We start from the raw sequence: 24,834 nt of genomic DNA, 5'->3' as shown, positions 1-24,834 counted from the left end.
AAAATGGTCCCAGTTCCGGTCTGCTTAAGGGGTGGCTCTCGCATAGACACCAATGCGATAGCAGCTGTGTCTGGTCTGCTTAGTTCGTTGACTGTACATGAACCAGGAAAAATGAGAGTGGAACGTCTCACTTCCTCTTCTATCTCTGCTGTCACTGCCAGTTGCCGTCCTCCATTAAGGTAGTATAATTGGAATCTTTTGGATTCGGTAAGTGCGGGTTCAAGACCCTTCGTGACAAACTTTTCGTTTTTTGTTAGAAAAAAAACTACTGCTGGTCCTCAAGTAAATAACGCATGTGTTGAAGTACAACATATAATGATGCATATAAAACGTACATTTAAATGTACAGGACTATATAATATGTATGAATATTAGCAGTGTGTTTGTCTACGAGGCTAACGATAGAAGCAGCTCCTCATTAATCTTCAAGGTGCTGGCTGCACTTCCCTTCTCAACACACTAACACAGTAAGTGTAACTTCTACATTTCAAAGTACAAAAAAAAGATCCTCTGAGATTTTGAACCCTTGCCGCAAACTGCGAAATTTACCAGGTGCTAGGCTCGCTACACTGTTCTATTTGACCAGTAGTTCCAACACATGATTTATTTACTTTGACTAGCAGATTGTGCCGTTTCACATTTCTTACGGGTTCTTTTATTGAAACGTTTTTGATTACGTCCGACCATGAAGAACAACTAAGTCTACGTGTATAAGAGCCCCACCTTTCTTCTCTGCATTGTCCCGGCCCTGCTCTTGATCAGTCTCTCCTTCTCTGACGTGATGGGAGTTTGTGGCGTCTTCTACGACATTATCTTCAGGCTGAGGGGGACAAGGTTATGATGTGAAGCTTTGAACTGACAGCCTCCCTGCACCATTTTCCAGACACTCAAACCATTGAACAAATACAGGGGCTGTAAGTATCAAGCATCTCAGAGTAGTAGTATGATTTTTAGGGGGGGTACATTTTACCCCTTTTTTGTGATATCCAATTGGTAGTTACAGTCTTGTCCCATCGCTGGAACTCCTGTACGGACTCGGGAAAGGCGAAGGTCGAGAGCCATGCGTCCTCCAAAACACATGGAGGGGGGGGCTTGATCCTAAATCAGCACTCCTACGCGAAGATGCTCAATACATACAGCCCCAGATCTTCAGTGAGCAGTTTCTGTAAGGAACGTACCCTGTTCTCTTGGGCCTCAGTGAGGTCTCCGAGTTTTGTGGTGCGGGTGGCAGGGGGAGACCTCCGGCTACTGTCAGGAGGCACCTGACTGAGGTTCAGGCTCATCTTGGGGTTGTAGGTGAATGGGTAGAGAGACTCCGACACGTGCCTCTGATCCTCAGCACACTGGACAGACAAACAGCAACGAGTCAGTATTGAGCACACACACACAAAACCACACAGACAAACTACACAGACGAACTACAGCAGCACTTTTGTGACTGTTATGTCTGATATAAGAATGGACCGTGCCTGTCGTATACTTCATGCAGTACATTTGTGTTTATTGGGTGTAATGGAAACCTTCCGTACCGCCTGAAGCCAGTGCTGGGACACAACATGCACCCCTCTCTCCTTCACAGCCCTGTACTCCCGCGTGTTGTCCCCCACACGACCCTGGTAGATGTAGTGCGTCACGGTGTCGTCACACGACCACCTGGACTCCACACACAGACACACACACACACACAGAGAGTATTGGATTATAGAGGGACATACATCATTAATGACAAGTGTTGTGACTGAAATTACAAACATTGTAGACATAGTTGCGAGCATGTACTGTTGAGTTGAGAGGAGTACCTGAAGTCAGCTCCCAGTGAGGCAGCGATGCCGTTGAGCTCACTCTGCTTCTTGCTCAGTTTCTTACTCACACAGATCACCACACCAGTCAGGGCAGCAGCCTCCTCCTCCACCTAAAGGCACACATGCACACACAAACGCCACACAGGCATTTAAGAAACTGTGTACATGGGCTTGTGAGTGTATGAACTTGGCTGTGAAGACTGTAGGGTGTGTTCTGTACCGCTCTGTGTGTCTCCTTGCTGAGCTGGGGGCTGGCTGTGAAGGCCTGGAGGTCAGGGTCGTGGCTGCGGGTGCTGTTGGCCAGGGCCACCTTCAGGTTCCTCCCGATGACCTCTGACAGCGGGGTCACGACCTTCTGACTCTGCTGTGACCTGCCCCCTGGCGTGTCCAACGCCGCTAACGCAGCCTGGAATGTCATACAAGTACATAGTTTCAAGGTGTGTTATTACAATTTATAAACTGAGCCCTGAATGCTGATTGGCGGACAGCAGTGGTATATCAGACCGTATACCACGGGTATGATAAAACATGTATTTTTACTGCTCTAATTACGTTGGTAACCAGTTTATCATAGCAATAAGGCACCTCAAGAGATTTATGGTATATGGCCAATATAACACGGCTAAGGGCTGTTCTTAGGCACGACGCAATCGCGGAGTGCCTGAACACAGCCCTTAGCCATGGTATATTGGCCATATACCACACCCTCTTGTGCCTTATGCTTAAATAATGCTCAACGAGGGCTGTAGTTGTCATGACCTTTTGTCAGCCGGTGATTGTCATGCAAATAACTGCCGGTCTCCAGGTAATTGATAGTTAATTTCTAAAAAGGGGCATTTCTAAATGTTCAACTTCATATCCAGCAACACCAACATGAGAAAATTCTGCGTTTCTAAGTTTTGTAGTAAAAGAAGATAAGAGGAAGATAAGTGTTTCCAATGACATTATCAACCAATTAGTATTTTGTATTAATTATGGATCCCCCTTGGCAGCAGTTACTCTTCCTGGGGTCAAGCAAAATAAAGGCAGTTTTATATATTTAAAAAAAAAAACATTACAATACATTCACAACATTAAGTGTGTGCCCTCAGGCCCCTACTCTACTACCACATATAAAAAGGCAGTGTCATGACGTTGGCCTGTGGGTAAGGTTTATGACCCCCCCCATTATTACCTTTCTCCCTATAGAATAACTATCTTCAAAGTAATGACTCGGGACGTCGGGTTTGATATGAAAGCTTCTTTTAGTAATAATTCTTGATCGCGTTACATTTAACAACTTTAGATTCTACAAAGCAATGCCAGCAAGCTGCTAGCGCAAAGGAGCCAAAATAATCACCTGTTAATTGCAATTAACTAGCGCGTTCACTCTCTACTTCCTGTCGCAAGGCATTCTGGAACTTGCAGTCAAAAGCGTAATTCAATACTAACCAATACAATTACATATGTAAATAACTGTAAAGAAATATCTTTAGATACAGCTCAATGAATTAACTTAAACATCAACTCTGTAACACATTAAAGTTACAACATCCTCCCCCCCGATGAACAACTGTGTTCATCTAGATCTCTAGGCAGTATATCAACTGAATAGGTCTCCTCAACAAAGTCCCTGAAGCAGTACGAACTGAACATGATCTAACTAGGCCATCTCGGCCTGGAAACAGTTCCTCAATCTTTCCTAGTTTCCAGGTTTGTCTGGGTTTGTTATCTTCTCCAATGAGTACAACGTCACCCGCTTTCAGTGGGGTGGGCTGTGGTGTATCACAGCGGTGTGCTGACTTTAGATCCAGCAAGTAGTCTCTTCGCCAACTGTTCCAAACTGGTCACAAGTCTCTGCCTGTACTTCCATCTGCGTGTCATTTCCCCCTTGTTTAGCGTTGGGTGCTGAGTGTCAGCTGGAAATGGCTTTGGAGGCAAAGAGGTTAGTCGTTTACCCACCAGGAAGTGTGCTGGGGTCAGGGGTTGTGGTTTATCCACTTCATTGTGCACGAAGGTCAGAGGCCTAGAATTTAGAATAGCTTCAACCTCTGTCAGGACTGTGCACATCTCTTCAAAGTTGAGTGAAGCTCTCCCAAGAACCTTTCGCAGGCATGTTTTCACTGACCTGACAAGTCTTTCCCAGAATCCGCCCCACCAGGCTGCTCGCTCGGCGATGAACCTCCAGGTGATGCCCCTTTCTGAGAAGAAAGCCAAGAGTTGGGGCTCTTCGATTGCCTTCCACAGCTCTTTCAAGTCCTGATCAGCTCTCTTGAACGTTTTTGCATTGTCTGAGTAGATTACCTTGCATAATCCTCTCCTTGAGATTAATCTTTTTAGAGCTAACAGGAATTTCTCTGTTGACTGATCTGAGACCAGTTCCAAATGCACTGCTCTGGTTACAGCACAAGTGAACAGTGCAATGTATGACTTCTTCACAGACCCATTTTCTTTCACATAGAGTGGTCCTGCAAAATCCACACCAGTGACTTCAAATGGTGGCGATTCCGTTATTCTGTCTTTTGGTAAAGGCGCAGTGACCTGCTGTCCGGCCCTTGCCTTGAATCTTTTGCACACTATACATCTTGCCACTGTGCTCTTGACTAGCTGCCTAGCACGCAAGATCCAGTATCGCTCTCTGATTTGTACTAAAGTGTCTCTTGCTCAAGAATGCATCACCTTCTCATGGTGGTACTCTATCAGCATTTCTGAGTATCTGTACTTGTTGGGCAGAACCCATGGGTGCTGCTCTCTGAATGTGAAGCTGGACTGTTGCAGTCTTCCTCCTACACTGAGTAGTTCGTGTTCGTCCAGGAACGGTTTCAGTTCTCTGATTTTACAGTCATTGTTTAGGCTTTTTCCTGCCTTCAGTAGTTTGATCTCCTGTCCAAAACTCTGTTGTTGTGTTACCTTAATCCAGTACTTTTCTGCATCGAACAGTTCGTCAGCAGTCAGTTCACCTTGTATCTTTATGGTTGTACGAGCATTGGCTATGAATCTCTTTATCCAGGCGGTGACTCTGAACACTCTTTTCAGTTTGCTGTACCTTTCAAGCTCCAACACAGGTTCAGGGATGTCTGTGCTGTTTGCTGCGAGTTGTACAGTAACCTGGCAACTGGACTTGAGTTCTATATTCACCTCTTCCGGAACTTTGTTATCATCAGTCCCCTCGGACTGATTGGGTGATGTCAGAATTCTGGGTCCATTCCACCATAGCTCGCTCTGTGTCAAGTTTCGAACAGTTTGTCCTCTTGTAGGGAGGTCAGCTGGATTAGTTTTCCCTTCAATATGTGACCATGACTCTGGATTGGTCAAGGACTGGATCTCCGTCACTCTGTTTGCAACAAACTGTTTCCATTTCTGAGCTGAGCTGCAAATCCAATGCAGCACGATCATCGAGTCTGTCCACATTTTGATCTGTTTTTCTTCCATTTTCAGTGTGGTCATCAAGTTGTTTGCTAGTCTCGCTCCAATCACAGCTCCCATGAGCTCCAGGCGTGGCAGCGTCATTTTCTTGAGTGGGGCTACCCTGGACTTGGATGCGACTAAACTTGTTTCCCTGTCTTGTGATTCACCTTGCAAGTAAGCTACTGCACTGTAAGCCCTTTCACTTGCATCACAGAACACGTGTAGTTTCAGGGTGTGGCTATTATGTGGCCGCATGTCTGTTCTGTACCACCTTGGTATGGTGAGCTGGTGTAACTGGGGTAGTTCTGAACACCACTGTTGCCATTCTCGTGTCAGATCAGGTGGTAATTCTTCGTGCCAGCTGAGTCCCCTCTCCCACATTTCCTGGAACATGCACTTGATCCTGATGGTGAAGGGAGTTAAGAACCCAAGAGGGTCGAAGATACGTGCAGACGACTGTAGAACACTTCTCTTTGTGTTTTCCTTTTGCTTTAGAATGCTCAGTAGCGGCCTGAGGTCAAACACAAAATCATCTGTTTCCGGTCTCCATACTAAACCTTCAGCACTAATCCTTGTGTTTCTAGCGTCAACGGGTGGTCAGTTGTCGTACTCTCCTCCCATTTTGTTTTCAATTCAGGAGAATTGGTCATCCACTTGCAGAGGTCCATGCCTGCAATCGACAGCATTTGCTTTGCAGTTGTTGTCACAAGGTAAGCCTCTTCAACATTGCGTGAACTTGCAATGAAATCATCTACACAGAGTGACTCTCTCAGTATCTCTACAACTTCTGGTTGTTCTGTTTCATATTGTTTCAGGTGCTTCCTGATTGTAGCTGCCAGCAAAAATGGACTTGGGGAAGTGCCAAATACCACTCTTTTCATCCTCAGCACACGCAGCTCCTCTTCATTTTCTCCCCTTGGTGGGCCTGTGAGCCATAGAAATCTCACGTCGTCTCTGTCTCTCTCTGCTAGGGATATCTGCAGGAAAGCTTTCTTGATGTCTGCCATGAATGCGATCTCATGTAGTCTGAACTTTATCAGAACGCTGAGCAGATCCGGATTCAGGTTCGGTCTTGTGAGTAGACCAGTCATTGAGGGATGGACAGCCATCTTCATGGGACGAGGCATCAAACACCACTCTCAGTTTTGTTGTCACCTTATCTTCTCGGAGTACTGCATGGTGAGGTAAGTAGTATTTTACGTTGTCTGCACTTGATGCGTTGTCCTTGGGCACGTCCTCTGCCATATCCTGTTGTAAGTAGTCCTCTACCACTTCATTGTATCTGCTGTACAACATCACATCCTTCTTCAGTCTTTTCTTCAGACCTTCAAACCGTTTCTTGGCGATTCTATAGTTGTCTTGGAGTTCTGGCATTTCTCGTTTCCATGGCAACTCCACATGGTATCGACCATCTTTGAAGGTGGTTGTTTCCTCGAACCTCTGTAGAGCCTCGGTTTCCTCTGGGTTCTGTGTTTTCTCGCTTATAATACCCAGAGACTCAAGCTCCCAGAATGCATGCAGTTGTTTGGAGACTAGTGTGTCTTCATCAAGTGGGATGAACATGCAAGTTGCCTCGGCGACACTTGACATGAACATGGGTCCCTGCACCGACCATCCAAAGGTGCTCTCTAAAGCAACCAGTGTCTCCGTCAGTCGCTCCACTCTGCCTGATACTATCTGCCAGTAGTAGTCTGCTCCTATCAGGACAGAGTTCAGGATCATTGTCATCTCCTGGAAAGTCTGCGAGCTGCAGTCCCTTTCTATTGAGCTCATGTCGAATCTGTTCACCAGGAACCTTCATCACAGCTGTGCACACTTGTGGGGTTTCAATTGCCTCTATCTCTATTCTCTGCTGTTTGTCCCAGACATTCTCCAAGATGACTTTCACTGTGTTGCGTTGGGACGTTGCTGGGGCAGAGGAGCCAAACGTGTGAAGAGTGAGTGCCTCTTGTCTGATTACTGGTAGCTTCAAGCCCTTCACAAGGGTTTCATGTATGAAGCTTCTCTGACTGCCTCCATCTAGTAAGCAACGAGCCATCTTCCTGCCCGATGGGCCTTCTACCCATGCCTTTGCCGTTTGTAGCAACACAGTGTTCTGTCCATCTGTTTTCATCTTCACTGAATGGGGAATAACTGAGGAAACAACAGCATCTGCAGAAACAGTAGGGGGTTGCACCTCACTCCTCTTACCGGTACACACAGCAATGTGATGTGCAACATGTGGAAGCAGACATGACACATCTGACTTTACAGAATTTTGCTATGTGTTTCTGTCCTAAACATACAAAGCATCTTCCCATTTTCTTTAGTTTCTCTTTGCGTGTAGCAATATTGTGGTCAGGGCAGTTTTCTGATTTGTGGTCTGCACTGTCACAGAACAGACAGCTTTGTTCCTTCTGGCTGGCTGTATGCAGTGCTACAGCAGAGTTGGGTCTTTTTGTTTTCATTTCATTGGAGAAGCATGACTTGTTCCATGGTTTGCTCTCTTTCTGTTGGTTGCATGATCTTGTCATTTGTAGCGCTCTCTCCCTGCTCTGAACCTCCTTCTGTAGGAAACTGACAATCTCAGACACTTTCCATTCATCATCTACTCCCCTCTGACGACTATAGTCAAGAGCTATGTCCTCTGGAATCATCTGCAGTAAGATTGGGCATAGTAGGCTTCCATAGGTTTCTGACACTACACCCAGTGATTCCAGGCTCCTAATCTGAATTTCACTTTCATCATATAGCTGCCTCAATGCATTTAGATCAGAGGATTTCTTCACAGGGGTGAGATTCAGCAGCTTTGACATATGAGCACTAATCACAAGATCTTTCCTTCCAAATCTGCTCTTGAGTAGAGCGATTGCATCATCATAGTTACTGTCTGTTAACATCAGTCCTGCTACTGCCTTTGCAGCTGGTCCAGTGAGATAAGAGTACCTATCTGAAAACATCTCTTTATTACACAGTGAATCATTGTTGTGAATAGCAGTCTCATACTGACTCCAAAACTCCTGCCACATACTGACATCTCCATAGAATTTCTCAATAATCAACTTTGGTAGCCTTACTGATTGTCTCTGTGATCTGTTTAAATTAGCGTCACTCACCCGTGCTGGTAGTGGATTGAGATCCTGTTTTTTCTTTATCACTCGTTGTGCACGGCTCTTAAGCATGATAACGCGCTCTTTATAATCCTCCGTGCATGCAATCTCTGCCTCCAATCCGTCCAATGGGGTTAACTGTTCAATTCCACCATCAAGTTCAAACAAACTGTTCTCCTTAGCTAACAGCAATTCCAACAATGTACTCAAGTGATCGGTATCCGGATTTAACTGGGATATTTCCACGTCAATCTGATTCAAAATCCGTGTTGTGGCACCTCGAATGGTACCCCGCTTTCGTTTCATTCTTTCGGTTTCATTCCGACGTTCCTCCTCAGCCATTTCAACCGCTTCTTCCACGCAGCTCATATCCCGGGTTTCGGCACCAAAATATAGAATAACTATCTTCAAAGTAATGACTCGGGACGTCGGGTTTGATATGAAAGCTTCTTTTAGTAATAATTCTTGATCACGTTACATTTAACAACTTTAGATTCTACAAAGCAATGCCAGCAAGCTGCTAGCGCAAAGGAGCCAAAATAATCACCTGTTAATTGCACTTAACTAGCGCGTTCACTCTCTACTTCCTGTCGCAAGGCATTCTGGAACTTGCAGTCAAAAGCGTAATTCAATACTAACCAATACAATTACATATGTAAATAACTGTAAAGAAATATCTTTCGATACAGCTCAATGAATTAACTTAAACATCAACTCTGTAACACATTAAAGTTACAACACTCCCTTCCCTCTACCTTGACTCTACTGAGGGACTCTTGAATAGCCTTTGTTAAACATAGAAAGTCTGGGAACATCAAACAAGTGGAGGGAAAGGAACCATATTTTGGTAATAGAACCAGTTGAAAATATGCGTTGGTACTTAATGAATATGTCAGTTCGGTTGTCATCTGAGACATTATGACTGATGACAGGACGAAATAAACTGTATCTGGGAAAGTCTACACATTATAGTTATCAGATTCACATGGAATTGTTGTGCAATTTAAATGCAATTTAAATGAAACTATTTGTGAAAAGATTAAATGTAATTTTAGCTTCCAATTGAGAGAATTTGGTTTTCATAAGATTAGAGCTTTGCTCAAATCAGTGGCCCGTCCCTGTGAAGAGACATGGGTTATAAACTATGAAACACACCCTTCTCTCCCTCCACTATATAAGCCCTTGACGAAAATGTAACCTCCTGTTCCGGGTACATAAGGACGACGGTCCGATGTCAGAAGGATTCAGATAATAACTACAGAACGAAGCCAACCTCAGCGTGAGCTTTGGTTGCGAATGGTATGAACATTGAACTCTTATTCACTACAGAAGTGATACCACCTTGCCGTTAAGATAGCAGCGGCCGCTGTAAACGTGGGCTAGGAGAGGACAGACAGAGTATCCCGTCTACCACACAACGACGACACTACAACGTATCCCGTTCAGCACCAGAGACACTCTTCAAAGGAAAAAGGACTGTTGGGCAACACGGCCTTCCATCTACCACCAACCTATTGAAGCGCAGCTCAGAGTAAATATTTATTGCATTTTCCTTTTCCAAATGGACGGTAATTTAGAATGCATAAGATACTGTATTTACGATAGCTTCTCCCTTTGTTCCTCAGTCCTCCCGCTCTTTTCACTCAAACCCAACCCCCTTTTCTTTGTATAACCAGCTATCATATCTGTTCCGTCCGCTAGGGATATTTTCCTTTATGACATAATTTGTAATCAAGGTATGATTCATTATGTGTAAATGTAATTCTGTGTGATTAGTTAGGTATTTAGTAAATAAATAATTAAATCCAACTTTGTATTGCTGATTCAACTTGTTAGCCAGGGTTCGTGAAGATAACCAAGAATTTACAACTTTCAGATGAGACAAATAAGGTAACGATTAATATTGACTGCTATTGATGTAAAATATTACTAGGTCTATAAGAGTTTATTCGGAAGATAACGGCTCTATAAATATTATTTCGTGCTGCCCCAACTTTCTAGTTAATAACATTTACATGATTAGCTCAATCAGGTAATATTAATTACAGAGAAAGGATTTTATAGAATAGCATGTCATATCACTTAATCCGGCATTGCCAAAGACACGACAGCAGGTTCTACAGGCCATAGTTTTGTCACACCTGGACTACGGTTCTGTCGTATGGTCAGGTGCCACAAAGAGGGACTAAGGAAAATTGCAATTGGCTCAGAACTGGGAAGCACACCTGACTGTTGGAGAGCTAAAAATAATATGCATGTCAATCTCTCCTGGCTTAATGTGGAGGAGAGATTGACTTCATCACTATTTGAGAGAGGTATTGACATGTTGAATGCACCGAGCTGTCTGTTTGAACTACCGGGCAAACAGCTGGGACACCCATGCATACCCCACAAGACATGCCACCAGGTCTCTTCACAATCCCCAAGTCTAGAACAGACTATGGGAGGCACACAGTACTACATAGAGCCATGACTACATGGAACTCTATTCCACATCAGGTAACTGATGCAAACAGTAGAATCAGATTTTTTAAAACCTGATAAAAATACACCTTCAGGAACAGCGGGGACTGTGAAGCAACAAACAGTCACAACAGGTACACACAGATTTTGTGTTGTAGATACAGTTCAAGTCGGAAGTTTACATACACTTAGGTTTGCAGTCATTAAAACTTGTTTTTAAACCACTCCACAAATTTCTTGTTAACAAACTATAGTTTTGGCATCTACTTCGTGCATGACAAGTCATTTTTCCAACAACTGTTTACAGACAGATTATTTCACTGTATCACAATTCCAGTGTGTAGGAAGTTTACATACACCAAGATGACTGTGCTTTTAAACAGCTTGGAATATTCCCGACAATTATGTCATAGCTTTTGAAGCTTCTGATAGGCTAATTGACATCATTTGAGTCAATTGGAGGTGTACCTGTGGACGTATTGCAAGGCCTACCTTCAAACTCAGTGCCTCTTTACTTGACATCATGGGAAAATCCCAGAAAACCTCAGGAAAGAAATTGTAGACCTCCACAAGTCTGGTTCATCCTTGGGAGCAATTTCCAAACGCCTGAAGGAACCACGTTCATCTGCACAAACAATAGTACGCAAGTATAAACACCATGGGACTACGCAGCCGTCATACCGCTCAGGAAGGAGACGCGTTCTGTCTCCTAGAGATGAACGTACTTTGGTGCGAAAAGTGCAAATCAATCCCAGAACAGCAAAGGACCTTGTGAAGATGCTGGAGGAAACAGGTACAAAAGTATCTATATCCACAGTAAAACGAGTCCTATATCGACATAACCTGAAAGGCCGCTCAGCAAGGAAGAAGCCACTGCTCCAAAACCGCCATAAAAAAGCCAGACTACGGTTTGCAACTGCACATAGGGACAAAGATCATACTTTTTGGAGAAATGTCCTCTGGTCTGATGAAACAAAAATAGAACTGTTTGGCCCTAATGACCATTATGTTTGGAGGAAAAAGGGGGCTTACAAGCTGAAGAACAACATCCCACCCGTGAAGCATGGGGGTGGCAGCATCATGTTATGGGGGTGCTTTGCTGCAGGAGGGACTGGTGCACTTCACAAAATAGATGGCATCATGAGGATGGAAAATGATGTGGATATATTGAAGCAACATCTCAAAACATCAGTTAGGAAGTTAAAGCTTGGTCACAAATGAGTCTTCCAAATGGGAAATGACTCCAAGCATACTTCCAAAGTTGTAGTGTGGCCATCACAAAGCCCTGACCTCAATCCTGTAGAAAATTTGTGGGCAGAACTGAAAAAGCGTGTGCGAACAAGGAGGCCTATAAACCTGACTCAGTTACACCAGCTTTGTCAGGAGGAATGGGCCAAAATTCACCCAACTTATTGTGGGATGCTTGTGGAAGGCTACCCAAAACGTTTGACCCAAGTTACACAATTTAAAGGCAATGCTACCAAATACTAATGAGTGTATGTAAACTTCTGAGCCACTGGGAATGTGATGAAAGAAATAAAAGCTTAAATAAATCATTCACTACTATTATTCTAACATTTCACATTCTTAAAATAAAGTGGTGATCCTAACTGACCTAAGACAAGGAATTGTGAAAAACTGAGTTTAAATGTATTTGGCTAAGGTGTATGTTAACTTCCGACTTCAACAGTATGTGGTAGTGGAGTATGGGTCTTGGCAGCAGCTAATGGGGATCCATAATAAATACAAAACATGTTTTTCCAGCAACAGACAATGATCGATAATGTCAAAAGCCACACTGAAGTCTAACAAAACAGCCCCCCCAATCTTTTCATCATAAACGTCTCTAAGCCAATCAGTCATTTGTGTAAGTGCTGTGCTTGAATGTCCTTTCCTATAAGCGTGCCGAAAGTCAATTTGTTTACTGTAAAAGAGCATTATATCTGGTCAAACAATTTTTTTCCAAAAGACTGATTGGTCAGCTATTTGAGCCAGTAAAGGGGGCTTTACTATCCTTAGGTAGGCAAATAACTTTTGCTTCTCTCTAGGCCTGAGGGCACATTCTTTAGTAGGCTTAAATTGAAGATATGGCAAATAGGAGTGGCAATATCATCAACTGTTATCCTCAGTAATTTTCCATCCAAGTTGTCAGACCCCGGTGGCTCCTCATTGTTGAAAGACAATACTTTTTTCACCTCTTCCACACGTACTTTACAGAAATCAAAATCACAATGCTTGTCTTTAATAATTTAGTCAGATATTCTTGGATGTGTAGTGTCAGCGTTTGTTGCTGGCATATCTTGCCTAAGTTTGCTAATCTTGCCAATGAAAGAAAATCATTAAAGCAGTTGGCAATATCACATCATCTGTAGCCTGCACTCGAACGGAAGTTATGTGCGGTTAAGTTTTTTTAATATGCCAGGTAGGATACACCGGTTGTAAAGCAAATTAATGTGCTTAATTTTAAGAATTGAGAAATAAATATAGCAGCACGAGAAAGCTGGAATCCTCTTAAAAAGCAGCCAGTCAAAACTCTGTTTCCACACAAGATTGGGCAATGATTGGGCTTATAAGAACACGTTTCACTAGGCTCTCCAGCCTATGTGCTTTCCAGCCGCGTTCAAGGGCGCTGGGTATTAGGCCATTAGCGACTGGCCGCTAGCAAGTTTGGTAGGGTACTAACGGCCATCAGCGGCATCAAAGCGCAGTTTTGGAGAAGCCTAGTTACTATGACTCAACAGTCAGGTGGAATTTGACTGCGGTCATGACTCGTGACTGCCGGTAACACGGTCACCGTAACAGCCCAATATTCAACACTATTCCGTCAATGACTGTTTTTGCACACTGAGTATACCAAACATTAGTTACTCCCCCCCCCCCCCCCCCTCCTCCTCAGAACAGCCTCTGTTCGTCAGGGCATGGACAACACAAGGTGTCGAAAGTGTTCCACAGGGATGCTGGCCCATGTTGACTCCAATGCTTCCCAAGGTTGTGTCAAGTTGGCTGGATGTCCTGTGGTGGTGGACCGTTCTTGATACACACGGTAAACTGTTGAGCATGAAAAACCCAGCAGCGTGGCAGTTCTTGACACAAACCAGCGCACCTAGCACCTACTACCATACCTGCTGTTCAAAAGGCACTTACATTTTTTGTCTTGCCCATTCCCCCTCTGAATGGCACACATACACAATCCATGTCTCAATTGTATCAAGGCTTAAAAATCCTTCTTTAACCCATCCCCTCCCCTTCATCTACACTGCTGAAGTGGATTTAACAAGTGACATCAATACGTGATGATAGCTTTCACCTGGTCATTCTGTCATGGAAAGAGCAGGTATTCTTAAAATGTTGTATACTATAGAGACAAGTGAATCTTACCTTGACATTGAAGGTGGGTCTGAAGAGCTGGTCTCGGCAGAGGAAGCGGGAGGGGGTGTCCAACGGCAGCGCTGGGGATTCTTTCTGCCCCCCTGCTTTCCTGTCCCCCTCTTGACCTCCCGGGGTGGTACAGTCCTTGTCTAGCTGGCCCTGGTCCAGCACGGAGCGGAACACCTTACTCTGGAAACGGCGCGTGTCCAGTGGGGTGACGGCCGCCCCGCTCTGGGGACCCAGCAGGGGAATCTCTGGGGACTTGTTACGGGCTGGGGGAGGGGGCATGGATTGCTTCTGCGAACCGCCCACAAAACTCTCCTCTTCTCTCTCTGGGGAACAGAGGGAATACATACACTGATTCAGATGAAGGTGAGATCTATCACATACAGTAGAGCATAAACTGTTTGTGCAAAACTCATCCCCTCTCAATAAATTAAATGCTAAGCTTTCACTGGCCCAGAAGTTACTAAAACGGTTGCAAAAACGTAATTCATCACCCCACTGATGCTGGCATTAAATTAAAATCCAAGAAGTGTCTATGATTGCGAGGCAGACTGACCTGGAGAACGGGGCAAGTCCACCAGGTATCGCCCCTCTTCTGCCTTCCGGCCCGACCTGGCAGACTCCAGCACCCAGCGCAGGGTGACGGCGGGCAGCCCCCACTTTTCGGCCGCCTGGTACTTGGTGCCCTCAGGGCTCTGCAGAACCAGGTGGGTACTAGCCAGCATGCCCCTCCTCTGATTGGCCATGCGCACAAAGTAGTCCTGGACACTGTCCGGAGGATGGATAGATGGAAAGGAGAGAAGGTAGTAAGACAAGAGAAACTACTCAAATACGCCACAAAGGTTCTTGTTGCAGGCTTTCAGTTTGACGCATAAGCCACAGGTTATTTTGTTCTCAGTGCAATCCATGTCTGTTTGTGACAAGGGACTAGTATATCCAGTGTGTGTGTGTGACTGAGTATGATGCATAACTAACATTAGAATGTCAAAAAAAACAACAAAGCATTTATCTGAAAAGATTTGCAGCTGTATTTGCTGCTAATGGTGTCTTCATCAAGTATTGACTTAGGAGTTCCCTAAGGTCTCATTGGAAAGGTTGGATCCGCCTACAGCCCATATGAAAATGTGCAGTCCTTTGATGTAAGTGTGTCCATTATATCACAATTATCTCTTAAAAACAAACCATTCAAACACTAAATATAACAGAACGCTGGAACATACTCTGTCCATATGAACATGTGGCCCTTCATCTTAGCAACCGCTGTACTTGACGAACTGTAGCTTTGATAAACTTTTATTTATTATTATTTTTAACTTCAGCTGGTGCCATTTAACTACTGTGCAACCTGTATACTACAAGAGCAAACTGTGTCCTTCCTTGTGTGTGTGGTGGTTAGGTGGTTACCTGGCTCCCAGGTGTTTGGCTAGCTCTACCAGGGACTCCCTCTCCGCCCCGGTGAACTGGCTGACTGAGAGAACACAGTCTCTGAGAGGGGAGCGGCCCTCCATCACTGACACAGGGCTGAACAAGGGGTGGGAGCCCAGCTCTAACACACACTGCTGCTCCACACACATAGCCTACACAAAGACACATTGATTAAAACGCACACAATATGGGTTAATGAAGAATCCCACACTTGGCCTGAAGAGCCCACCCACACCAAAGACATCAAAAACATGGAGCCAGAATGTTTGTCAAAATTCCCTCTCTTACCAGCCAGGTATCAGTGGCCACCTCGTCCACAGTGGCCTCCACCTCGCAGCCCAGCAGGGGCACCACAGCGTAGTCAGCCACGGCCCGCATGCGCCCCACCAGGACCTTCCCACAGTTCTCCGTCACCAGCATGGAGAGCTGGGCCTCCGCCTCAGCCCCAAAGCCCACCAGGAGGAAGCGTTTCCCCGCAAACAGGCCCGCCTCACTGGCCTCCTGCAGGGTGGTGTCAGCTCCGGCCCCACCTTCGGCTATAGTAGAAGCCTGGTCTGGGGCTGAGACCCAGGGCTCTGGTGCTATAGAGCTCTGCCTCCTGTGGATGCTGCTGTCAGCTGGTGGAGGCATCTCCACTGGGGTTGGAGAGAAATAGCAGATGAAGAGAGGAAGTTAGGAGGATATGATGGTGGTACATGGTACCTGGGATTGCAGGTGACCGTGCTGTGACCCCTTTGAGTTGTGGTCTAGCTGCTACACAGAGGAGCTCCTCCCTTACCCACTGTCTGGTCGTCATCCATGTACTGAGAGAGCATGTCCTCCTCGGCCTTCCTGTGTCGAGGGGTAGCTGGTTCGTGGGCAAGGGGGGGAGCCGAGGTGGTGGAGGAGGGGCGGGAAGCGGAGGTGCGGGGGGCAGGCATGGCCACGTTTGAAGAGGCGGGGGGCAGACAAGCCGGGTGGTGGTAGTCCCCCTCGGAGAGCAGGCCACCTCTGGAGAAGCTATCCAGCAGCCACTGCACCGTCACGACATGGGGCCTGGGGGAGAGATCAGAAAGATGGGATCACGTCAAGGCACAAGATAACCGTCATAGGTTATTTCCTACTTGACAACAGGTTGGTTTGCAAATTCATTATCCAAAATTCCCAGGTTTTCCAGAAATACAGTTTGGTGGATTCTGGATTTCCTGTTTATTCCCTCCTGATTCCAGGGATATTCCAACTGGGATTTCTGCAACACCTGGGAATTTTGTGCACATTAATGGAATTTTGCAAACCTATCTACAGTGCTTGGATTCAAGACTGCTTTCCTGCATCTATATCCGTCAGTGGAGGCTGCTAAGGGGAGGACGGCTCATAATAATGGCTGGAATGGAGCAAATGGAATGGCATCAAACACATGGAAACCATGCGTTTGATACCATTCCACCGATTAGGCTCCAGCCATTACCACGAGCCCGTCCTCCTCAATTAAAGGTGCCACCAACCTCGTGATACCCGTACTTGAACAAATGATGGTTTAAATGACAAAGCTTATCAACCTAAGCGTAGTACATTATGGATATGCAACAGCTGTGTGTGTCTAACAGCAGCTCTGTGGTCCTGACTGACCTGTGTGTGGCTTTGGCCAGGAAGGTCTTGGTTTCCTGGTCAGTCTCTCCCATGACAACGTGGGTGAGCTCCACGCTGGGCTGGTTGAAGTGCAGGCCCCCGGCCATGTTGACCAGGCGACGCAGCTTCTCCAGCCTCATCCCTGGCAGCCCACACAGGTACAGCTACAGGGGAAGACAGCGGAAATTCAACTTGCGTTTTCTAAAATCCAAAGTGGCTTTACAATAAGAAACCGTAAGGAATAAAGAACCAAAAGGTATATGACATGTCTGTAAGTGACCGGAATTGAACTTCTGGTTAGCGCATTTCTATAAGGCCTCAGTGGGAAAAGTAACCTTTGATTACTCCATAGAGAGTAGATTTATAGAATCTCCAGCGACTGGCTCATATCAAGATGAAGTGCTGAAAGGACCTCCTACTGACCTTGCAGCCGTCCAGCAAGTCGTCTGCGGGGCCGACTGTGATGTCCAGAGCGTCGATAGGGTCTGGTGTGTCCAGCCGGCTGAGCGTGGCATTGGTCAAGGCCGTGTCATTCACCGTCATGCTGCTGTTCACAGAAATGTGGCTCAAGCCCAGTAGAGACGCACTCTCTGTAGGAAAACAACAAATTACCTCATTGTGACCAGGGGCTATTTCTAAGCGCTTTGAAGCATTATAATATGGATATTTGCAGCATGTGTTTATGTACAGTGGCAAGAAAAAGTATGTGAAACCTTTGGAATTACCTGGATTTCTGCATAAATTGGTCATCAAATTTGAGCTGATCTAAGTCACAACAATAGACAGTGTGCATAAACTAATAAACAAATTGTATTTTTCTTGTCTATATTGAATACATAATTTAAACATTCACAGTGTAGGTTGGGAAAATTATGTGAACCCCTAGGCTAATGACTTCTCCAAAAGCTAATTGAGTCAGCTAACCTGGAGTCCAATCAATGAGACGAGACTGGACAATTTGGTTAGAGCTGCCTTGCCCAATAAAAAAACCCTCAAAATTTGAGTTTGCTATTCACAAGAAGCATTGCCTGATGTGAACAATGCATCGAACAAAAGATCTCAGAAGACCTAAGATTTAGAATTGTTGACTTGCATAAAGGGTTACAAAAGTATCTAAAAGCCTTGATGATCATCATTATTTCAGGACTGTTGCTACTCTCCTTAGGAGTGGCCGCCCTGCAAAGATGGCTGCAAGAGCACAACGCAAAATGCTCAATAAGGTTAAGAAGAATCCTAGAGTGTCAGCAAAAGACTTACAGAAATCTCTGGAACATGGTTACATCTTTGTTGACGAGTCTACGATACGTAAAACAAGGTGTTCATGGGAGGACAACCACAGAAGCCACTGCTGTCCAAAAAAAGCATTGCTGCACGTCTGAAGTTTGCAAAAGTGCACCTGGATGTTCCACAACGCTACTGGAAAAATATTCCGTGGACAGATTAAACTAAAGTTGAGTTGTTTGTAAGGAACACACACCACTATGTGTGGAGAAAATAAAAGCACAGCACACCAACATCAAAACCTCATTCCAACTGTAAAGTATGGTTGAGGGAGCGTCATGGTTTGGGGCTGCTTTGCTGCCTTAGGGCTTGGACAGCTTGCGATCGATGGAAAAATGATTTATCAAAACATTTTGCAGGAGAATGTTAGGCTGTCTGTCTGCCAAACGAAGCTCAACAGAAGTTGGGTGATTTACACAGAAGAAAATACGCCTTCTGGAGTGGCCCAGTCAGAGTCCTGACCTCAACCCGATTGAGATGCTGTGGCATGACCTCGAGAGCAGTTCACACCAGACATCCCAAGAATATTGCTGAACTGAAACAGTTTTGTAAAGAGGACTGGTCCAAAATTCCTCCTGACCGTTGTGCAGGTCTGATACGCAACTACAGAAAACGTTTGGTTGAGGTTATTGCTGCTAAAGGAGGGTCAACCAGTTATTAAATCCAAGGGTTCACATACTTCTTCCACCCTGCACTGTGAATGTGTACATGGTGTGTTCAATAAAGACATGAACATCTAATTGGCACAAACGTATAACTGTTTGTGATTTATTAGTTTAAGCAGACTGTCTATTTTTGTGACCTAGATGAAGATCAGATCCAATTTAATGACCAATTTATGCAGAAATCCAGGTATTTCCAAAGGGTTCACATACTTTTTCTTGCCATTGTATGTATGTAAACTCAGCAAAAAATTTATGTCCTCTCACTGTCAACTGCGTTTATTTTCAGCAAACTTAACATGTGTAAATATTTGTATGAACATAAGATTAAAGAACTGAGACAAACTGAACAAGTTCCACAGACATGTGACTAACAGAAATTGAATAAATGTGTCCCTGAACAAAGGGGGGGTCAAAATCAAAAGTAACAGTCAGTATCTGGTGTGGCCACCAGCTGCATTAAGTACGGCAGTGCATCTCCTCCTCGTGGACTGCACCAGATTTGCCAGTTCTTGCTGTGAGATGTTACCCCACTCTTCCACCAAGGCACCTGCAAATTCCCAGACATTTCTGGGGGGTAATGGCCCTAGCCCTCCAATCCAACAGGTCCCAGATGTGCTTAATGGGATTGAGATTCAGGCTCGTTGCATGTTCATTAATTGTTTATGGTTCATTGAACAAGCATGGTAAACAGTCTTTAAACCCTTTACAATGAAGATCTGTGAAGTTAATTGGATTTTTAAGAATTAACTTATAAAACCAGGGGCCTGAAAAAGGTTTCTTTTTTTTGCTGAGTTTATGTATGCATGTGTATTCTTACGCTACACGACAATTGCCCTTCAGAGTCAATACAGATCTATTGAATAGGGATTTTAAATAATTTGACTATTCTAACAGTATCGTGAATTTGTCAGATAACGAAAATATATTTATTTTTTAACGTAGCTACGTTTTTAACCTGAGCTCTGCGGCGCGAGGGAGAGATGCTGGCGCTCTATTGAACACTGGACACTTGCCATATTCACACCGTTCTCTATTGCTGCAGCTGCGGAGGACGTGTGTGTAGCGAGCAGACAGAGGGCGAGAGATGCAAAGGCAACTCGGCTACAGCCAAGACTAGCTAACTTGTAGCAGCCACAATGGTATTCATCATCCCATTTAACAGTTCCCGTCTTTACTGGAGTATATTTATTTAACTAGGCAAGTCAGTTAATAAATTATTATTTACAATGACGGCCTACTTGTAAAGCCCCCCCGGGCCAAACCCTCCCTTAACCCGGACGACACTGGGCCAATTGTGCGCCGCACTATGGGACTCCCGATCACGGCCGTTTGTGATACAGCCCGGGATCGAACCCGCGTCTGTAGTGACGCCTCTAGCACTGCAATGTAGTGCCTTAGACCGATGAGCCCCTCGGGAGTAGCCCAGAGAAGCTACACAGCTATAGCAAGCTAGGCTAATTGAGGACACATGCTGCGCTTTCTCCCCAACCCCATTCAGATAAAACAGCCCACCTGTGGGTGCTCGTTGTATCCTGCTCCTTCTCATTTCACTAACTTTTAATTATGTCATTTCATTCCACGTTGCATTGCATTAGTGAGCTCACTCCATTTGCTACACATTGAGCCTCTTTGCCGCTTTGATTGGCCAAACACGCTACACACGAAGGCTACCACTTTCCATGTCTGTCGCTTGTGAGGTGTTGAAACAGGGTTGCTTTTATGTATTCTGTTTTGTTGATTTTTGGGCTATTGCTCGGTCTGCGTGCTACTTGTCCCATGTTGCTCTGCATGTGCTCACTGCTTATTGTTTGTCTGTATTGTTATTGATTTAAATAAAACCGGCACTTTTACTGCAACGTTGATTAATGTGCACCGTCCCTGTCAAAATAAAACTCAAACTGTTGGGCTACTGGTCTTTTCATGGTTGCGCACCGTGCACGTCATAAAAACTACATTGTTATATTAAATTAATCATTTGAAATGTCATGGTATATCCTTGGATGTAAGAATGCCACACTGATATTTTAAATGTCATTTAGAAAAAGCCTTTTCATTGTTAAAATAGGCTTATATTGATTTAGTTTAGCAAAAATGTATTCAAGAAATCGAATACCAACATCCATTTAGATAGTCAAATAACAACGCACATCCTTACTATTGAATAATCAGTCATAAAATTCTGAAATAAAAAATGGTCAAAATAAATGTTAAGCTTGGCGCCTCACCCTCTTTCTTCTTGCTGGTCCCGGTCGGAGTAGAGGTGTGGGGTTTGCTGTCTTTCTGATCCCCTCGCTCCACCGTGTAGCGACTCTCATCCTGGCAGAAGCCCTTCTCGATGCTGTCAAACAGCCAGTGCAGAGACACACAGAAGACATTCCACTTCTGCGCACACTCATACTTCTGACCTGCAGGCACAGAAAGAGAGGGATCAGTGAAAGTGACGGAACCCGGGTAGCAGTAGGAGACTCAGGAACTCTACGACCTAACGCTGTTATTATATGAAAGGACATCAGAAAGACAGGGCTGAAGCATGTCTGTCCTTGTGATTATGAAGGAAAAGATATCTGAGTGGCTGAAGCAGGATTTATCCCTTCTTAATTTATTTGTAATGTGTGCTGAACTGATTCTGAACCTAACTAAGTTGAACAATAAAAGGTAAGTTCGACCTACCCGAGGGCTCGCTGACGATGAGGTGGGTGCACTCGTTCATCTTGAGCTGTCCGGTGTAGCTGGCCCCGTGCAGCTGGCAGAGCCTCTGCACCTTCTTACGCTCCACCGTTGAGAGGCCTGTGACACAGACGGTGCAGCCACAGAGCACAGGGCACAAGTAGTCCTCTACGGGCAGGTCAGTGTATCTGAACAGGCTGAGGAGAAGAGAGAGACCGGGACAGGGAGATGAGTAGATCGGTTTAAAGCTGCAATACGTAACTTTTTGAGTGACCCCACCAAATTCACATGGAAACGCGAGTTATAGATCTGTCATTTTGAGTGAAAGCAAGTCTAAGAAGCGGTATGTCTGTTCTTGTGAGCCATTTCTATGCTTTCTGTTCTTAAGTTTCGTTTTTGCGTCTTTTACTTGCAGTTTTGTACACAAGCTTCAATCAGCTGAAAATACAATATTTTTGGTAACCGAAAATATATTTCACAGCAGATCAGATGGTAATGCATTGCTTGTTCTACACCATGTATTGCTTGTTTTGTCACACACTATTTTAGCAACCAGGAAATGGCAGAGTGATTTCTGAATATTGCACCTTAAAGGTATGCAAGTCAAATACAAGTGCAGCTACATGGAGCATCTAGTAAATACGATGAGATGAAGGTGCTGAGGGCGCGCATCTTGCCGGTCCCTTCTTTTTTTTTATGGCTTTAAAAAATAATTGCGTTAATTATTATTTTGTTTGCTCAGAATGATAGCGCAATAACGTCCTATGACTGAAACACTTCTGGATCATGATTCTGAAGGTACACACTTCTCTCAGCCTCCTAGACCTGGAATACTACATTCACTCCTTCGTTCCACGCACAGCGGGCTTACCGGTTGCTGCTGACCAAGATGACTGAAGGCAACGAAGGAGGAAATGGGACTCCAAGCTAGGCTGAAAAGACGGACTACACGGTCTCCTCTTCCTAGTATCCTGATGGCTAATGTCCAATCCCTGGGATCGAACTCCAGGCTGTTGTGGCGATGCAGTGCCTTAGACCGCTGTGCCACTGGGAGACCATTGCAGGCAATTTTAACCAAGCACGCTAAAACAAATCTTCTCCAAAATATCACCAACATATATCCTGCCCCACAATAGGAAACAATGTGCTGTACCATGTATATACAAACATCTGTGACGAATACAAAGGCATCACCGGCCCCCACGTCGGCCAATCGGATCACGTCTCTCTGTTCTTACTCCCAGTCTACAAGCAGCAACTCAAGGGAGAGCTACCAATACAGAGAACAGTAAGGCGCTGAATAGGAGGCAGACTCAATGCTGCAGGACTGTTTTGAGAACTGATTGAAATATGTTAAAAGATTCATCCACCCAGGACTCATCCATCAACATTGAGGAATATAAATCGTCAGTCACAGGCTTCATTAGGAAATGTGTTGATGATGTACCCACAATAACAATCCAGACATACCCCAATCAAAAATCCTGGATGAAAGGAGTTATCCATACCATGCTGAGAGCCCGTACTGCAGCATTCAATGTCAGCAGAATGAACCCCGGTGATGCGTATAAGGCAAGAGCTTCGCAAATCCATTAGGGACGCAAAAATACAATACAGACTCAAACTTGAATTGATGTACGACAACTGACTCGCGACGCATGTGGCAAGGACTACAGATTATCACAGACTACAAAGGCAAATCCAGGTGTGTGTGTTGCCCGCCAAAGCCTCCGACCCAGACGAGCTTAACACATTCTATTGCTGCTTCGAGGCAGACAATACCGAGCCATCCTAGAAGTCTCTCGCTGTTCCGGACGACCAAGTGCTTTCTCTCTGAGGCTGATGTGAGGAAAACTCTCAAAAGAGTGAATACTCAAAGTCGCCGGCCCAGATGTCATCCCTGGCCGCGTCTTCAGAGTGTGTGCTAACCAGTTGGCGGGTGTCTTCTCTGACATCTTCAACCTGTCCCTGTGCCAGGCTGTAGTTCCCACCTGCTTCAAGGAGACCACCATTGTCCCAGAGCCCAAGAAAAACAATGTGACATGCCCAAATGACTATCGCCCTGTCTCACTCACCCCAGTCATCATGAAGTGCTTTGAGAAGTTGGGAATGGCTCACATCAAGGCCAGGAACACAGGACCCACTCCAATTTTGCTTACCGCTCCACGGAAGATGCCATTTCCATAGCTATTCACACAGCCGCAATACATCTGGACAAGAGGAATACCTACAGTTCAGCATTCAACGCCATTGTTCTCCTGAAGCTCGACACCAAGCTCAGAGCCCTGGGTCTGGACACCACGCTCTGCAATTGGATCCTGGAATTCCTGGCAGGCAGACCACAGGCTGTGAGGATTGGCAACAACACCTCCTCCAAACTGACTCTTAACACAGGGGCCCCCTGTGTTGTGTCCTCAGTCCTCTGCTGTACTTCCCATTCACCCACGACTGGCTGGCTTTGCACGACACCAACTCCATCATCAAGTTCGCTGACGACACCACAGTGCCTGAGGAAGTCCTGCAGCATAATCAATGACCCCACACACCCCAGCCACAAGCTGTTCACTCCCTTACGGTCGGGCAGACGGTATCGGAGCATGACGTCTGATAGAAACTCTCTCTGAGCCTGTTCGTATCTACAAGCCATCAGACTGCTGAACACTTGAACTGACCACCTGCTCTGATTCTCTGCACGCACACACAACTGCTGCTACCGGACTATTATAATTGCTAAATACTGCACAATTTAAAAAAATTAATTAGAGCCTAATCTACAAATTTCAGATGACTGTTAATACAGATATGTATCGGTTGGTCAAAACACCACCAACGAAAAAAAAAAAAGTAGGGGCGTGGATCAGAAAACCAGTCAGTATCTGGTGTGACCACCATTTGCCTCATGCAGCACGACACATCTCCTTCGCATAGAGATAATCAGGCAGTTGATTGTGGCCTGTGGAATGTTGTCCCACTCGTCTTCAATGGCTGTGCGAAGTTGCTAGATTTTGGCGGGAACTGGAACACCCCGTCGTACACGTCAATCCAGAGGGTGACATTTCTAGTGAATATACT

At 45.1% G+C, this 24,834-nt stretch overlaps 1 protein-coding gene across 1 annotated transcript in view; it reads right to left on the bottom strand.

Moving 5' to 3' along the window:
- LOC139531906 (DNA topoisomerase 2-binding protein 1-A-like) overlaps positions 1 to 24,834 on the bottom strand; it is a 44,133-nt gene that overhangs the window by 15,649 nt on the left and 3,650 nt on the right. Inside the window, exons 6-19 of the mRNA XM_071328852.1 lie at positions 21,766 to 21,959; positions 21,321 to 21,500; positions 17,573 to 17,739; positions 17,150 to 17,313; positions 16,320 to 16,576; positions 15,830 to 16,176; positions 15,521 to 15,693; positions 14,673 to 14,884; positions 14,120 to 14,442; positions 2,023 to 2,208; positions 1,800 to 1,912; positions 1,530 to 1,653; positions 1,179 to 1,343; positions 724 to 820 (exon numbers count right to left, since the gene is read on the bottom strand). Coding sequence (XP_071184953.1) covers positions 724 to 820; positions 1,179 to 1,343; positions 1,530 to 1,653; positions 1,800 to 1,912; positions 2,023 to 2,208; positions 14,120 to 14,442; positions 14,673 to 14,884; positions 15,521 to 15,693; positions 15,830 to 16,176; positions 16,320 to 16,576; positions 17,150 to 17,313; positions 17,573 to 17,739; positions 21,321 to 21,500; positions 21,766 to 21,959 — 2,702 coding nt within the window. The remainder of the gene's footprint in view (positions 1 to 723; positions 821 to 1,178; positions 1,344 to 1,529; positions 1,654 to 1,799; positions 1,913 to 2,022; positions 2,209 to 14,119; positions 14,443 to 14,672; positions 14,885 to 15,520; positions 15,694 to 15,829; positions 16,177 to 16,319; positions 16,577 to 17,149; positions 17,314 to 17,572; positions 17,740 to 21,320; positions 21,501 to 21,765; positions 21,960 to 24,834) is intronic.

This window comes from Salvelinus alpinus, chromosome 10 (genome assembly GCF_045679555.1).
Source record: "Salvelinus alpinus chromosome 10, SLU_Salpinus.1, whole genome shotgun sequence".
Lineage (NCBI taxonomy): Eukaryota > Metazoa > Chordata > Actinopteri > Salmoniformes > Salmonidae > Salvelinus > Salvelinus alpinus.
The sequence above is the reverse complement of the archived record's forward strand: the minus strand, read 5'-3'. Positions and strand labels throughout refer to the sequence as shown.